Source organism: Leucoraja erinacea, chromosome 1, assembly GCF_028641065.1.
Source record: "Leucoraja erinacea ecotype New England chromosome 1, Leri_hhj_1, whole genome shotgun sequence".
Classification (NCBI taxonomy): Eukaryota; Metazoa; Chordata; class Chondrichthyes; order Rajiformes; family Rajidae; genus Leucoraja; species Leucoraja erinaceus.
In genome coordinates, this window is record NC_073377.1 from 139,355,715 (window position 1) to 139,372,399 (window position 16,685).

Sequence of the window (16,685 nt, forward strand, 5' to 3'; positions counted from 1 at the left end):
GTAAAACAAGTCATCCTCAAGGCACCCAAACATTGATTTATTTTGCATTAGTGATGCTTCACAGATAGGAAGGCTGAACTGCTTTCCACACCACCTGATGCTGGCAAATGCGGTCTGGTTTAAATATTAACTCATTGATAAAGATTGATAGAGTAGCAAACAATGACACAAATCTCTGCCCTTTTCCCTTGCGGTCAGTGCAGAAACATATAAAACGGAAGGGAAAAGACTTCAGAAAGACTGGCCAAATGTGCAATGTTGCAGTGAGTAAACAATAAAGAATCGTCACCATGAAATTAATTTTGGTATTTCTTTTCTGCATCGCAGCAGCCGAAGAAATCTTGGAATATGATAATGAAGCCGATGATGAAGAAGTCACAAATGCTCCTCAAGCCACAAATGATACAGTAAGAAATTTAACTTTCATCGTGTCGTTCGCGGTGCGTATGGTGAGTTTATTGAGGGACGCCTTTATCAATGAGGATTAGTTTAGTTTAGTGCAGAGATACAGCGCGGAAACAGGCCCTTCGGCCACTGAGTCCGCGCCGATCAGTGATCCCCGCACATTAACACCATCCTACATACACACACTGGGGATAATTTACAATTTGCACATACCAGCCAATCAACCTACAAACCTGTACATCTTTGGAGTGTTGGAGGAAACCGAAGATCTTGGAGAAAACTCACGGGGATGACGTACAAACATCGCACAGACAGCACCCGTGGTCAGGATCGAACCCAGGACTCTGGCGCTGCAAGCGCTGTAAGGCAGTAGGTCTACCGCTATTGCTCCCAGGCCGCGTGTAAAATTCAAGCATATGTTTTTTTCTAATCACACAAATCTCTTGCGTAAACCACACTGACAAAGTGTTCCTGCATTAATTAAAATTGTTTGTGTTATGTGATTGAAAGTATGTAATAAAAACGGCTGGTATTCCTTGGTAGTGCAGAATGAACAGTATAATACCAGCTGAACTAGTGGTCTGAAGAAGGGTCTCGACCCATAACGTCACTAATTCTTTCTCTCCAGAGATGCCGCCTGTCCCGCTGAGTTATCCAGCATTTTGTGCCTATTTATTTTATCTCCCCATTTCCCCAGCACCAACTAACCCCCACTCAATCCTGTCCCCATACCATTTGGGTTACAGAGTAATGCAAAAACAAATGTTGAGGCTTGTGGCTTTGCCCCTAATGTCCACCAGCCCTAACAATATGATCCAGAGGTATCATGTTGCCCCGAAGGTGGGATTCATAGAGGTGAGTTTCAAATTACTCTCAATATTTGTTTTATTCAACATTCATGCATTAAATTACATCTTGCATTTTATTACATGACATGTTAAAGAATTCAATTTTAAAATTATTTAAATAAATAAATAAATAAATAAATGGGGGGGGTGGGGGGTTGCAGGTAGGATGGATGTGATCATTCTGAATGTGAAAGGAGAACACAAATCTACTTTATGGAAGGTCAATATTTCCTCAGGAATCTTCAGTGCTAGATTTTCTAACAATGGCCCTAATAAGGATGGGGTCATTAGTTGAAGTATGATTAGGTCTTAACTCTGATTAAGACTTGCCCAGTGTTGGAGTTCCAAGGCTCTCATCAATCAGAAAATCCAGTAAAAAGTTCCAACATGTGATGTTTATCATGAGTTTATATGGCACATGCTACCACTGTACATGTGTCGTTTTCCAGCATTTATACACACCCATGTTGTACACATAGTCAGCTTTAGAAATATATGTACAAAGAACCTAATCACATACAGACACCAAGTCTCAAATTAAAAACCATTTACTCCAGGATGTCGTGATGCATCTCTATAGGACTTTGGTTGGGCTGCATTTGGAGTATTGTGTACAGTTCTGGTTGCATCCATTACAGGAAAGGTGCAGAGGCTTTGGAGAGGGTGCAGTGGAGGTTTGCCAGATGACTGCCCGGATTAGAGGGTGTCAGGTACAGGGAGCATTTGGATAGCCTTGGATTGATTTCTCAGGAAGATCGGAAGTTGAGGGGAGACTTGATAGAAATGTATAAGATTATGAGAGGCATAGAGAGGGTAGACAGTCAGAACCTTTTTCCCAGAGTGGAAATATCCAACACTAAAGGCCATAGCTATAAGGTGAGAAGGGAAAAGTTTAATTAAGATGTGCGGGGCAAGATGTACACAGAGAGTGGTGGGGGCCTGGAAAGTGTTTCCGGGTGGTGGTGGAGGCAGATATGATAGCAGTTTACGAGGCTTTTATATAGACACATGGAAGTGCAGGGAATAGAGGGATATGGATCATGTACAGATGAGATCAGTTTAACTTGGTACCTTGTTCATCACAAACATTGTGGGCTATACTGTACTGTTCTAAGTTCTACATTATTTGTATAATGCATGGAAACATTGCTCTGTGCAATATCATTTCAAGCCCAATTATATTTAAAGCACCTTCGGTTTAAACCATCAACTACAGTTCCTTCCTGTACATATATTTATAGCATCTTGGTCTTATTTATATTTATTAAAATGCATTTATTTTGTCGAGGAAATCACACTTTGCTTTTTTAATACCTACTGTCTTTGAAATTATCGATCAGTAAGTTGGAATTTATTTGTTGCATTGGAACTTAAAATTGTGAATAGGTGGATTCAGAAACAAATGCCGTCCATCTTAGATGAAGGGAAAATTTTCTTACTGCGATATACTGATGTACCAAAAAAAACTTATTTTCGAATTTAAATCATTGAACTAAAACTTAAATTAACACGGGAAAGGGAGTCGGAAAAGCATAAAGCTGTTGCGTTATGTCATTCAGTGATTTGATTCTTTTTCTACATAGGACGAGATAACTGATCCTCGAGGTAACAGACCTGAAGGTAATTATCATGTGACTGAAAGACGTCAACCATTAGTCACAAGCGCCAGAAGATCAAGGTATCGGACTACCCCAACCCAGGCACAAACATCTAGACAGGTGAAAGTTGTCAACGACAAAGGAGGCTGCATCTCTTTCATCGAAGATCTGGTAAGACAACAGACAATGAGCCAGAAGAAACAAGACTGCTTTGAGAAAGATTCTTTGAGTAAAAGAATACAGAAATAGATTATTTTTCTCTAGCTTTGAATCCGTTGAATTATGCGAAACTGTACAGAGGATAATTGAGCCTGGTTTCTGCAGTCACTTCTCTCAAACAATTTGGGTAGTTTTGGATTTTCATTGCAAAGCTATGCAAGGAATCACTAATTATGTCCTGAACAATGAGACTGCATACTTCTTGATACTAATTGTGTAATGGCATCCACGATCAGCATGAATGTAGTTTAAATAGAGAACAGGACTAGGGAGGGTTGGAATTAGCTTCTCTAAAAGGTGACAGGCTGTTGGTTTTACAATACGTGAAGTCTTGCATGGGATCAAGAAAATTGCTTGGAGCCCTCCAGTCACTTTTGGTATTCTAGTGAAGTTTATCTCCTTGATAAAAGTGTGAATGGGGGAACATAAAGAGAAGCAAGAGGAATGATGAGGTAGCGAAGGAATGGAACGGTACTGCTCTGCAGTTACCCTGTTGGGCTAATTTATTTGTTCAGCGTCTGTTTGTCATATTAATTTTAATACCTCAAAGACTTTGTGGTGACATGTTGCTTTTGCTGCAGAGTGCAGCACCCAGGAGATTCTTCAGAATGATGGGGAGTGATCAAAGGTCATGGCATCTTACTGCTTGGAAACAGGCCCCTCGACCAAACTTGTCCATGCCAACCGAAATGCCCCCTCATCAACAGGCTCATCTTCTTGGCTCATATCCCTCTAAACCTTTCCTATCCAGGTTTATTCAGCTTTAGGTTCATTATTGCCATGTACATCGAGGGACAGTAAAAAGCCTTGTTTGCATTATATCCAACTAAATCAGATAATACTCTATGCAATCATGCCGGACTCAAATCCAATAATATACAAGTTGGGAGGTCATGTTGCAGTTGTATAAGACGTTGGTGCAACCACAGTTAAAGCATTGTGTTCAGTTCTGGGCACCATGTTATACGAAAGATGTTGTCAAGCTGACAGAGTACAAAGAAGAATTATGAGGATGTTGCCAGGGCTAGAGGGTGTGAGCTATAGGGAGAGGTTGAGTAAAGGTTCAAAGGTTATTTTATTGGTCACATACATCTAGGTGTAGTGAAATGCTTCTTGCCAATGCAGCACATAAAGAAAGAATACAAACATAACAGCAATAAAGACATTTAAACATAAAAACATCCCCCAACAATGGTTCCCATTATGAGGGAAGGCACAATGTCCAGTCTCCATCCCATGTCCACCCATAGTCGGGTCTATTGAGGCCTCCACAGTTGCCTTTACGGAGGCCCGATGTTCCAGGCCATTCTCGCCGGGTGATGGTGCTCCGGCGTCGGGAGAATCCTCTCACCGGCATGGGAAACCTGGAACGGCCGCTCCCCTTACCGGAGACCGCGGCTTCCGAAGCCAACAGGGCCGCGCCGGATGGAGCTCTACCACTGGTGATCTCGCTGAGAGATCCCAGGCTCCCAATGTTAAAGTCAGCGCCGTCGCCCGCAGCTGGCCGCTCCACAGTCCCGCAGCTCCGCGATGTTTTTATCGGCGGTCTCAGCTCACCGGAGCTCCAGCACGGCGACCTGGGCAAGGCACCGCCTGCTCCGCGATAGTGCTCCAGCGCTGTGCCGCCGCCGAAGCCGAGGTTCTGGGCGGTCCCCGACAGGAAACGCCGCTTCAGGCCCGCTGACAGGCCGCGAGGACGGGTCGACGGTGCAGCCCGGAGAAAAGCTGTCTCTCCGACCAGGTAGGGACCCTAGAAAAGCAGTTTCCCCCTTCCTCCCCCCTCTCCCCCCACATAAAAAAAGGCTAGAACTCCAGAACAAAAAACTTAACTAACTAAACATTTTTAAAAAAGAGAGAAACAATGGACATCTGCAGGCTGGGCAGCCATACCATACAGGACGACACCCCTTTTAAACTGGAGTAGGCTGGAACCTTACTCCTTGGAGCACAGGAGGATGAGAGGTGATCTTATAGAGGTGTATAAGATCATGAGAGGAATAGACCGGGTAGATGCACCGAATGTCTTGCCCAAAGAAGGGGAAATGAGGACCAGAGGACATTGGTTCAAGGTTAAGGGAAAAAGATTTAACGGGAATCTGAGGCGTAACTTTTTCACATAAAGCGTCTTGGGTGCATGGAACAAGCTGCCAGAGGAGGTAGTTGAGGCTGGGACTATCCCAACATTTAAGAAACAGTTAGACAGGTACATGGATAGGACAAGTTTGGAGGGATATGGACCAAATGCAGGCAGGTGGGACTAGTGTAGCTGAGGCACGTTGGCCGGTGTAGGCAAGTTGGATGAAAGGGCCAGTTCCACACTGTATCACTCTATGACACTATCTAATAGGTAGAGTAAAGAGAAAGATACAGATACAGAATGTAATTCTCATCATTGTAGTGTAACAGTTGCAGCGAGAAAATCCAATGTCCACAATGAGGTAGGTTGGAGGATCGGGACTGCATCAATGCTTATGGAAAGACTGTTCATTAGCCTGTTAACAGCGGGGAAGAAGCTAGTACTGAATCTGATGATGCACGCTTTCAAGCTTCTGGATCTACTGGATCAGCATAAAGGTAGCAGGGATAAGACAGAATGACCTGGATGGGGAAGGTCTTTGATTAGATTGACTGGTTTCCCGAGACAGCATGGTGTAGAAGGAGTCTACTGCAATACTCCCTATATATTCACGACTAATTCTCGTCCAATGCCATCAATGAGATGATAGGAAGTCTGGTTTGTGTGATGGAATAGGCTTCAATTTCTTACAGTCTTGGGCAGAGCAGTTCCTAAACCAAGCTGTACCGCAAACTGCCAATATGCTTTCTATGGTGCATCTCTATAAGATTACACAAGACCTACCGAATATCCTCTATTGCCTGAGGAAGTAGTGGTGTTGGAGTGCCTTCTAGGCTGTCCTTTTAACATGGTTGGCCCACAGCAGATTGGTGGTAATGTTTACACCATGTAACTTGAATCCCTCCGCTATTCAGTACCAATGATGCTGAATGGGGCGTGTACTCCACCATGCTTCGTGGAGGTGAAAACAACCTTCTTTGTCTTGGGAGGGATTTTTGTCCTGACACCATGTTACTAAAGGGCCTGTCCCATTTAGGCGATTTTTTTCGGCGAGTTGCCGGCACCCGTCATAGTCGCAGCAGGTCGACGAATATTTTCAACATGTTGAAAATCCAGCGGCGACCAGAAAAATGTACGACTCTTTGGCCACTACTCACGACCATACAGGACTCTTTGGGCCACCACTCACAACATGTTGCGGGGTGACGCCTGTATGGTCGTGAGTAGCCACCCAAAGAGTCGTACCTTTATCTGGTCACCGCTGGATTTTCAACGTGTTTAAATTTTTCGGCGACCTGCTATGACCAATGATGGGTGCCAGTAACTGCCGAAAAATTAGCCTAAGTGGGCCTGGTCCTCAAGTTCTCTACCTCCATCCTGTATTCCTTCCTGACAACTAGTTGATGGCATTGGAGCCCAATTTGGCCACAGAGTCGTGAGTGTTTTGGGAGTGTAGCATAAGAATGAGAACACATTCTAGTGGGGGATAGGTATTGTGGAGGTCTATCCTTACTGATTGTGATCTATGGTTTAGCTTAAGAGTCTTATGGCTCTTTATTACAAAAAAAAGGGAAGGATATCTGTCATCTTTGTATTATGTGGGGATTTTCTAAGTGAATTGCAACAGCATTGAAATCCAATATTCAGGCTGTCGGCTCTGAGAGCTGTGTACAATCAGATAGTGCAGGCTTAGGAAATTTAGTATCCTTTATTTCGTAGTACCATCATCGCTTGTGGGCCTTTACACTTCCATTTTTGGATAATGAACAAGCCTGATACTAAGTGCCAGCATTTGTCAGTCAAATATCTAGTCCTGGTTGGCTATCTGATAATGCCATGATCCCTTAAACGGAGGAGAGTTCAGGAATCATAATGTATTGGGATAGAATGCATTGAATGACCATTGGCTTAATTGAACCCTACCAGGAAGAAGCAATGAAACCAGCTTCAGAATATTTAAATCACTAAGTGCCTACCGTCTGAAGAAGGGTCTCGACCTGAAACGTTGCCTATTTCCTTCGCTCCATGGATGCTGCCTCACCTGCTGAGTTTCTCCAACATTTTTGCCTGCCTTCGATTTTCCCGCTTCTGCAGTTCCTTCATGAACAAGTGCCTATCGTTTACTTAAGGCCAATTAAATTGATCACCTTATATTAGAAGTTAACATGACAGAAATAAGAAAACCAAGCTTTAGAAAATAAGTTGTGATTTCATTTAAACGAAGATATTCAATTTTGTATCAGAAGCATTGTGAATTAAGCTTTGCTCACGTTATTGATTTCTCGTTGATTTCTTTTAAAGGGAGTACTCTGCCCAAATGGATGTGTCCTCAGGACGTCTCTTTTAAAGGAGGAAAGCAACATGATACCAGTCGTGCAAAATTTACAATTGCAAATTTCAAATCTTTCCCTGTCTACAAATAGAATTAATATCTATGTGGAAAGAGTGGAAACTGAAATGAACCAGCGTGAATCACGACACTTAGGTAAGCATTGACCATCCACAAATCGCAGAAGTTAAAAATTTGACAGACAAACTGAAATTGTTGGAAATATTCAGCAGATGCCTGACCTGCTAAGCAATCTAACATTTTGGTTTTTGTTAATTTAAGATTTTCTTGATCTTTTGAAACCAACTCATTTATTATAGACACAAATAGCTGGAGTAACTCAGCAGGATGGGCAGTATCTCTGGAGAGATGGAATGGGTGAGGTTTCGGGTCGAGACCCTTCTTCAGACTGAGAGTCAGGGGAGAGGGAGATAGAGATAAGGAAGGGTAAGGGGATGTGGAAATGAGACATCAAAGGGAGATGCAGATTAAGGAGAATGTAGAATAGATCATTGTTAGCTAGGAGAAGGTAACAACAAAGCAAACAGAGATAAAATGTAATCAGGGGACAGTCAGACTGGTGGGAGAACTGGGAAGGGATAGAGAGAGAGGGAAAGCAAGGGCCACTACACAACTCATATATTATGTACTGTATTCATCCGCCTGTCAACTCATTTATTCTATATGTTCTGCTGTAACACTTGCATTCTTCACAGGTAACAATGACATAGTGAGTTCATACAACACAGAACTTGAAGAACGTTTTACATTGGTCAAAGAGTCGGTATCAACAACACTTCCTTCATCCATTCGCCAAATGCGTTCCCTGGTGGACAGTCTCAAAGAGAAGCTGCAAAATCTGGAACGGGCAGTATTGAAACAGAAAGAATATTGCGCAGACCCATGCACAGTTTCCTGCAACATTCCAGTCGTTTCAGGCAAAGGTCTGTAGCATTAAAAAGTCATTCATCATCTTTAGTTTCTCATTATTGTATATCTTTAAGTTTTATCTGAATGGTGTCAGATTAGGAAAAGAGGCCTAGGTGTCCTTGTTCATCTGCCTGCTGTACCTGGTACTGAAAGTAAGCAAGCAGGTGCAGCAGGCAGTGAAGAAAGCTAATGGCATGTTGGCCTTCATAGAGAGGATTTGAGTATAGGAGCAAGGACGTCCTACTGCAGTTGTACAGGGCCCTGATGAGACCACACCTGGATTATTGCATGCAGCTTTGGTCTCCTAATTTGAGGAAAGACATTCTTGCTATTGAGGGAGTGCAGCGTGGTTCACCAGGATAATGCCCGGAATGGCGGGACTGATATATGATGAAAGAATGGGTTGAGTGGGCTTGTATTCACTGGAATTTAGAAGGATGAGCGGGCATCTTATCGAAACATATAAAGAGACATATAAAATTCTTAAAGGATTGGACAGGCTCAATGCAGGAAAAAATTTCCCGAGGTTGGGGGAAGTCCAGAACCAGGGATCACAGTTTAAGAATAATGGAAGGCCATTTAGGACTGAGATGAGAAAACATTTTTTTCACCCAGAAAGTTGTGAATCTGGAATTCTCCACCACAGAAGACGGTGGAGGCCAATTCACTGGATGTTTTCAAGAGAGAGTTAGATTTAGCTCTTATGCTAAAGGAATCAAGGGTTATGGGGTAAAAACAGGAACGGGGTACTAATTTTAGATGATCAGCCATGATCATATTGAATGGCGGTGCTGACTTGAAGGGCCGAATGGCCTAGGCTTGCACCTATTTTTCTATGTTTCTATGTTTCTCCATTAAAAATAAATCTGATTATTTTGCAGAATGTAATGAGATTTACGAAAAAGGTGGTCAAACATCTCAGCTTTACTTAATACAACCGGATTCCTTCAAGTTACCTTACAAAGTTTATTGTGATATGACAACAGATGAAGGAGGTACCTATGTTGTCTTTGGGATGCAAATAATAGAATGTATTTACATTTTGAATATCTCACTCACTGTTACTTGATTTTGTATTCATGATAACATATGTGTTTTCCAGGATGGACTCTGATACAAAATAGACAAGATGGCAGTGTTGACTTTGGCAGATCCTGGGATGACTACAAAAAGGGCTTTGGTAACATAGCATTGAATTCAGCAAAAGGTTACTGTGATACGCCAGGTGAGACTGTAAAACACATTTAAAACATTAAATCTTAAAATAGGGTAGTAAAGGAATATGGGGAGAAGGCAGGAACGGGGTACTGATGACGGATGATCAGCCATGATCACAGCGAATGGCGGTGCTGGCTCGAAGGGCCGAATGGCCTACTCCTGCACCTATTGTCTATTGCCTATTGTCTATTTAGTTGCTCTTGTAAGAAAGCACGGCATGGAGTATTACCAATAAAGATTTAATCATTATTGAACGGCAGAGACATTAAAAAATAAGACTCATTGATAACTAGGCCCATAAAAATTCATGCAATTCTGAGGTAGAATTGTCACAACCTTCACCTGATCCGATATAAGCACATAAGGAGCTTATGAACTTTGTGGACCTCTGGAGTGACTCTACCAGCACTGGCCCCATTTTAAATGGGAATTTAATCCCGAACCTTGCCTTTCTAACTGGCCTGATGGGTTCAGTCTATCCAGGAAGTGCAAAGACTGCTTCTCCAGTAATTCCAGGATAGAGTTTATGTTTTCCACCATGGGTTTCAGCAATTATTACAGAATTTAGAACAGCGCATGAAATTCCTCGCACCTCTCAAAATTCCAACCAACTATCGTATTGCTTGCATGACCTAACATGCCTTTTAGCGCAGTCTTGCACAACAAAATGAAACATAATTGCTGCAAATCTGAAAAAAAAAATAAAGACTGAGGTGAGGATAAACTTTTTCACCCGACGAGTTGTGAATCTGTAGAAATCTCTGCCACAGATGGCAGTGGAGGTTATTTCACTGGATGTTTTCAAGAGAGAGTTAGATTTAGCTCTTAGGTAGTAACCTTTCCAATATTTTTTTATATCTATCCGTCAAACAACGTATGAATCAGCCACTGCAACAAAAACATGATTTCATGAAGTAAAATGATTTCTTATAAATTCTGAAGCAAGGTCTCGACCCGAAACGTTGCCTATTTCCTTCACTCCATAGATGCTGCCTCACCCGCTGAGTCTTTCCAGCATTTTTGTCTACCTTCTTATAAATTCCAAACCATTTTTTATTATAGGGTTGCACAGTGGTGTAATTAGTAGAGCCATTCCCTCACAACTCCAGCAACCCAATTTTAATTCTGATCTCCAGTGTTGTCTGTGTGGAGTTAGCAAGTGTCACTGTGAGCAAGTGGGTTTTCTTTAGGGGCTCCCATTTGCTCCCACACTCTGAAGATGGGTCTCGACCCGAAACGTCACCAATTCCTTTTCTCCAGAGATGCTGCCTATCCCACTGAATTATTCCAGCTTTTTGTGTGCAGGTAAGACGGATGTGGTTGCCAGCCACCCCTGATGTGCTGGTTGGAAAGCTTGTGTAGATCCAGCAGACTCTGGTTCACATCCTTCGCACTCTGGTTCACATCCTTCCACGAATTGCAACCTCCGGCAACCACCAACTAGCATCGCAACCGGCTACGAATAAAATATTACCGATTGTTAAAACGGCAACCTAGTTTTAGTCGCGGCTGGTTTTTAATATTTTGAAATAATCGCCAGAACATAGAAGAAGCGGACACCACTTTCGACCATTCGGGAGACTGACAAAAACCTCCTGGAAATGCACGGAAACCTTGGGTGGGGCGCAAAGTCTCCAGAGATTTCCGTTCAGGTTTCCTAAGTGGGACAGGGACATAAGGCAACAACTCTACTGCTGTGCCACCACAAGTCAGGATGGATTTTGATCAAGTGTGGTAATCCTGAATAACCTTTCTAAGCAAGGGTTGCTGCGCAGTGATCTGTTGCCTAACAGAGTATCAGTAATTGAAAAGAAGAGAGAGCACTTCTTCATTGTGATGGTGTATGATGCAGGAAACATGTTCCCGATGTTGGGGGAGTCCAGGACCAGGAGCCACAGTTTGAGAATAAGGGGTCGGCCATTTAGAGGAAACACTTTTTCACACAGAGTTTGTGGAATTCTCTGCCTCAGTGGAGGCTGGATACTTTCGAGAGAGAGCTAAATAGGGCTCTTAAAGATAGCGGAGTCAGGGGGATATGGGGAGAAGGCAGGAATGGGGTACTGATTGTGGATGATCAGCCATAATCACTTTGAATGACGGTGCTGGCTCAAAGGGCCGAATGGCCTACTCCTGCACCTATTGTCTATTGTCTATTGTCTATTGATTATTGTCTATTGTCTATTGCCTATTGCCTATTGTCTTCACGTTGCTGACAACCTGGGATTGTAATTGTACTTTCTATACCATTTTTTCCAGGTGAATATTGGCTGGGAAATGATCGAATCAGTGAATTGACAAAACTGAGACCTACTGCGCTCCTCTTTGAAATGCAAGACTGGTCGGAAAACCGCGTGAATGCCCACTATAATGCATTTGTGGTGCAGTCTGAAATCAGCAAATATCGGCTTTCAGTCAATGGCTATTCAGGGGTGGCTGGCAATACACTTATGGAAGGGACCAAACTGCTCTTTGGCCTAAACCGTTCGATGACTATCCATCAGGACATGATGTTCAGTACATATGACAGAGACAATGATGGATGGTAAGTCTGGGAGAACAGTATGTCCCGATTTTGTTACACAAAATATTTTAATATTTATATTTAATATTTGTGGCATGGTGGCGTAGCGGTAGAGCTACTGCCTTGCAGCGCCAGAGGCTCTGGTTCAATCCTGACCACGGGTGCTGTCTGTACGGAGTTTGTACGTTCTCCCCATGATTTGCATGGGTTTTCTCCGAGATCTTCGGCTTCCTCCCACACTCCATAGACATACAGGTGTGTAGGTTAATTGGCTTGGTGTAATTGTATAAATACAATTTGTCCCTAGTGCGTGCGCAAGATAGTGTTAGTGTGCGTGGATCGCTGGTCGGTGTGGACTCGGTGGGCCGAAGGGCCTGTTTCCGCGCTGTATCTCTAAACTAAACTAAGCAAAATTTGGTTTTAGATAGTTTTAAAATTCAGGATTCTTTCATTGACATTTCAATGAAGAAAGCAATGTTGAAAGATTTATGAAATTCAGGTGTGTCGTCGAACATACACTTTCAGAAGTGGCGGAGGGATTCAGGTGACTTGGATTTCCAGCTGCAAGCTGCAATACAATGGTTCAATGGTTCTTTATTATCACGTGTGTCGAGGCACATTGAAGTTCTTTTTTTGCACACAGATCAGTAAGATTATGGCCATACATAAGTCCAACACCCGATTAAGTACCAAATATATAGGAGCAGTCCACTGAGTCCAGACTTGGGTGCCATTTTCAAAATCCCAGCTGCTGCTTGTCATGACAATGAGTCAAGATGATGATATGCAAATATCTTGACCTTTGTATCAGCTGATTTGGAGGTCAGATCGCATATGCACTGAGTAAGCCAAGGCAGGAGGCCATGGCTGAGTGAGATAATAAACACGGAGACCATGGAATATAACCTGTAAATATTGTGTCAGTATCATTATTATTCCACATCTGAGGCACAGCTGGCCATATAGTAATGGTTCGTGGCATCATTTGATTGCTGGCCACCCCCATCTTCTGTCCGGATCATCCTTCTCTTGCCCAGCCTTCAGCTTTTGTGCCTCAGCGGGGTGCCTCCCGCGGCCGATCTTGAGGGCACAGAAGGCTAGACCCCCCCCCCCCCCCCAGGTGTTCTTACCGGCCCCTTGTGCATGGTCCGCCACTGCCGCCCACTCCTTTCAGCTTACGGTTCTCAGTGTTTGTAGGACGAGCAGGAGATGAGCCTCTCCAGGGATGAGGGTCCCACTCCAGGTGAGTTCCGCAGTAGGTGAGCCAGAACTGCTGCGGTGGGAGTGGGAGTGGGAGTATGGCAGTGCCCTTTGACCTGTCTGGAGTGCTTCACAACACACTGCAAGCAGCAATGTTTGGTTTGTTTAAAGCTGGGTGTTCTGTCTAGCGAACTGAATTAAGCCCAATGGTTTGTCAAAAAGGATGATGTCTGGCTGTCTGATGTCTGTTATTAAAAGTTTATGAAGTCTGAAATAGTGGGGGCACTTTCAAAAGGCTTGGATAGAGTGAATGTGGAGGGGATGTTTCCACTAGTGGGAGAGTCTGGGACTAGAGGGCACAGCCTCAGAATTAAAGGAAGTGCTTTTAGGAAGGAGATGAGGTGGAATTTTTTTTTGCAATAAACTAAACAAAAAATCTTTTGGGAATTACGTCCAATATTTGATCTATTTTCAAGGTTACATTTTATGGACAATTAAATTAAGTTATAGCATAAAAACTAAAGTTCAAGCTACTTCCAAAAGATAATATATTTTCTGAAATAAAATTTCTAAAAGATGTATGTGTACATCGTTCCCTCAGGTAAACATTGCATCTCACATAGTTTTTGTTGTAACGTGATTGAAAATAGTAACATATAAACGTCTTTCCGCACAGCCAGCCATTTAAATTGTTTTGATGTTGGCAGGTTACCCAATGACCCAAGCAAGCAATGCGCAAGAGAAGATGGCGGTGGATGGTGGTACAACAGGTGTCATTCTTCAAATCCAAATGGAAGATATTATTGGAACGGGCACTATACAAAACAAATGACAAATCATGGCACTGATGATGGAATAGTGTGGATGGACTGGAAAGGATCATGGTATTCATTGAAAAAGATGAGCATGAAAACGCGCCCAGTGTTCACAAACTCAAATCCACACAATGAACAAATACCTCAATCGTTGCTCGAAGGTTAAAGAATGTGGAAGCAAAAATAAATATTGCATGTATTTCACGTTGTCATTTATTTCTATTGTTTGCATTTAATTTATTTATGAATCATTAATAGAGAATTGATTCAAGGAGACATTTTTGTGAATTCACCAAAATATTAAAAGTACATGAAAGAGAAAAAATGAGTCAATATGCTGCACCTGAAAACAACCTGCTTTGATGAAATGAAGATTCCAAGAAATTTACATCAAATTTACATCGCTGACATTTTTGGGGGGGCTTTAAGTCTATAGTAACGCTAGAGTGCATGGTTACACCCTCCAGTATCTTTGGTTACACCTCTTCCATGTCGTCAAACATTTTGAGAGGAGAGAAAGCATTTTTGAAAAATTGGCTGGAGAGATGAAAGAAACCTGGTTTTCATTGAAAAGGTTTTACCTCGAGTTGGAGGCACATTTAAAAAGCAGGTGTTTGATTCACTGGCGCACAATAGAAATGCCCATTGGAAGGAGAGAGAGAGAGAGAGAGAGAGAGGGAGAGGGAGAGTGGGAGAGAGAGGGAGAGGGAGAGTGGGAGGGAAAGTGGGAGAGAGAGAGAGAGAGAGAGAGAGAGGGGAGAGAGAGAGAGATAGAGAGAAAGGGGCTGCCCAAGAAGGGCAAACACTGCCTGTTGAAATACAGAGTGTAAAGTTTTTGCACGGGCGATGGCAAATCGTCTGGGCTCCGTGCTGTTCCAACTGATTCACCCAGACCAGTCCGATACAGTCCCTGACCGTTCCATTCAGGATAACATCCACCTGGTTAGGGACCTGATTCATCTAGCCCAGGGTACTGGTCAGTCAGCTGCATTTCTGTCTCTTGATCAGGAGCAGGCTTTTGACAGGGTAGTGCATGAACACCTCTTCAGGACGCTGCAAGCGTTCGGATTTGGACCACATTCCGTGGCCCGGGTCCGCCTTTTGTATGCTGCAGTGGAGTGTCTTGTGAAGGTTAATGGTGCGTTGTTGGCTCCCTTTCGATTTGGGAGGGGGGTTCGTCAGGGGTGTCCCATGTCGGGTCAGTTGTACTCGGTCTGTGTGGAGCCATTCCTGTGTCTTCTTCGGAGGAGGTTGACAGGCCTGGCCCTACCTGGCCCGGGGGAGGAGGTGTTTCTTTCGGCGTATGTCGATGATGTACTCCTTACGTTCACTGATCCTGGTGACTTGCGGAGGATGCGTGACTGCCAGGAGATTTTCTCAGCTGCATCTTCTGCCAGGGTTAACTGGAGTAAGTGCCCTGGACTTTTAGTGGCAGGTATACTCACTGCTGGAGGAGATGACATTGTATGGGTGGAGCACCACGCATCTCCTCTATCTGGGGGTGTACCTGAGCCCCACTGAGGATGCTTGTCTGGCAAACTGGCAGGAGTTGGAGATGAAAGTGGTTGCCCGGCTGGGGTGCTGGTCAGGCCTGCTTAGAGTTCTTTCTTTCCAGGGTAGGGTGCTGGTCATAAACCAGCTAGTGGCCTCCATTTATGGCACCGGCTGGCTACTCTTGTACCGCCCTATATCTTTGCAACTGCTTTACAGAGAAGCTGGTGGATTTCTTTTGGGGAGATAGGAAGCACTGGGTTTCCGCAGCGGTCCTGAGTCTCCCGATAGAGGGTGGCCAGTCCTTGGTATGCGTGCGTACCCAGGTTGCGGCTCTCCATCTCAGGACTCTGCGGAGGTATATGTATATAGAGAACCACCCCAGATGGTATGCTTTGGCCAAATATTTTTTCCATCGGGGTTGTTGCCTAAGGGGGGTCTCGCGGCTCCCGGTGGCGGGCATCAGTCGACCCGACCTAAGGGGCTTGCCTAGTTTCTATCGGCATGGGTTATGAGTGAGGAATCTGGTTGTTTTCAGCCAGCGTGTTGCTCCACGAGGGGAGGGGGATGTTGCAGCTGTGGGAGTGGCCGGTCCTCACCCTGTCATGGTGGGTATCGAGGAGAGGCGTGTGCTTAGAGTGGTTCTGACTGAGCTTTCACCCACTCCATCAGATCTGCTCATCGGGCCTCGGCTCCGGGATATTTCTCGGGCGCAGGCTCCACACAATTTGAGCCGCTTTTCCGAGATGCCCAGCGTGCCGTTTTGTGATGCGAAGAGACGCATACTGTACAGAATGCTCCTGCACATTCTGCACCTCCTTCCCTTCATCTCCCATCCTGACACACAATAGGCGGGGGAGGTCCCCAGTGGGGGTCTCTCTACAAGGGAGTTGTCCCCCTTTACATTGGGGAACTGGGGTGGAGAGTGTTGCACAGAGCGGTGGCGTGTAATAAACTTGTGAGTCGGTTCATGGGCTCGCCGGCCGCATGTATTTTCTGCGGCGAGGAAGAGACCGTGTTCCACGCATATGTGG

At 44.1% G+C, this 16,685-nt stretch overlaps 1 protein-coding gene across 1 annotated transcript; it reads left to right on the plus strand.

Annotated features, from left to right (window-relative positions):
- The first annotated feature begins 214 nt into the window (after window positions 1-214).
- fgb (fibrinogen beta chain) lies at window positions 215-14,359 on the plus strand. Its single transcript, XM_055644409.1, has 8 exons — window positions 215-407; window positions 2,837-3,022; window positions 7,449-7,632; window positions 8,193-8,420; window positions 9,288-9,401; window positions 9,509-9,631; window positions 11,881-12,166; window positions 14,053-14,359. Exons 1-8 carry the CDS (start codon window positions 291-293, stop codon window positions 14,324-14,326), a joined length of 1,512 nt encoding a protein of 503 aa, XP_055500384.1. The 5' UTR covers window positions 215-290; the 3' UTR covers window positions 14,327-14,359.
- The last annotated feature ends 2,326 nt before the right edge of the window (window positions 14,360-16,685 follow it).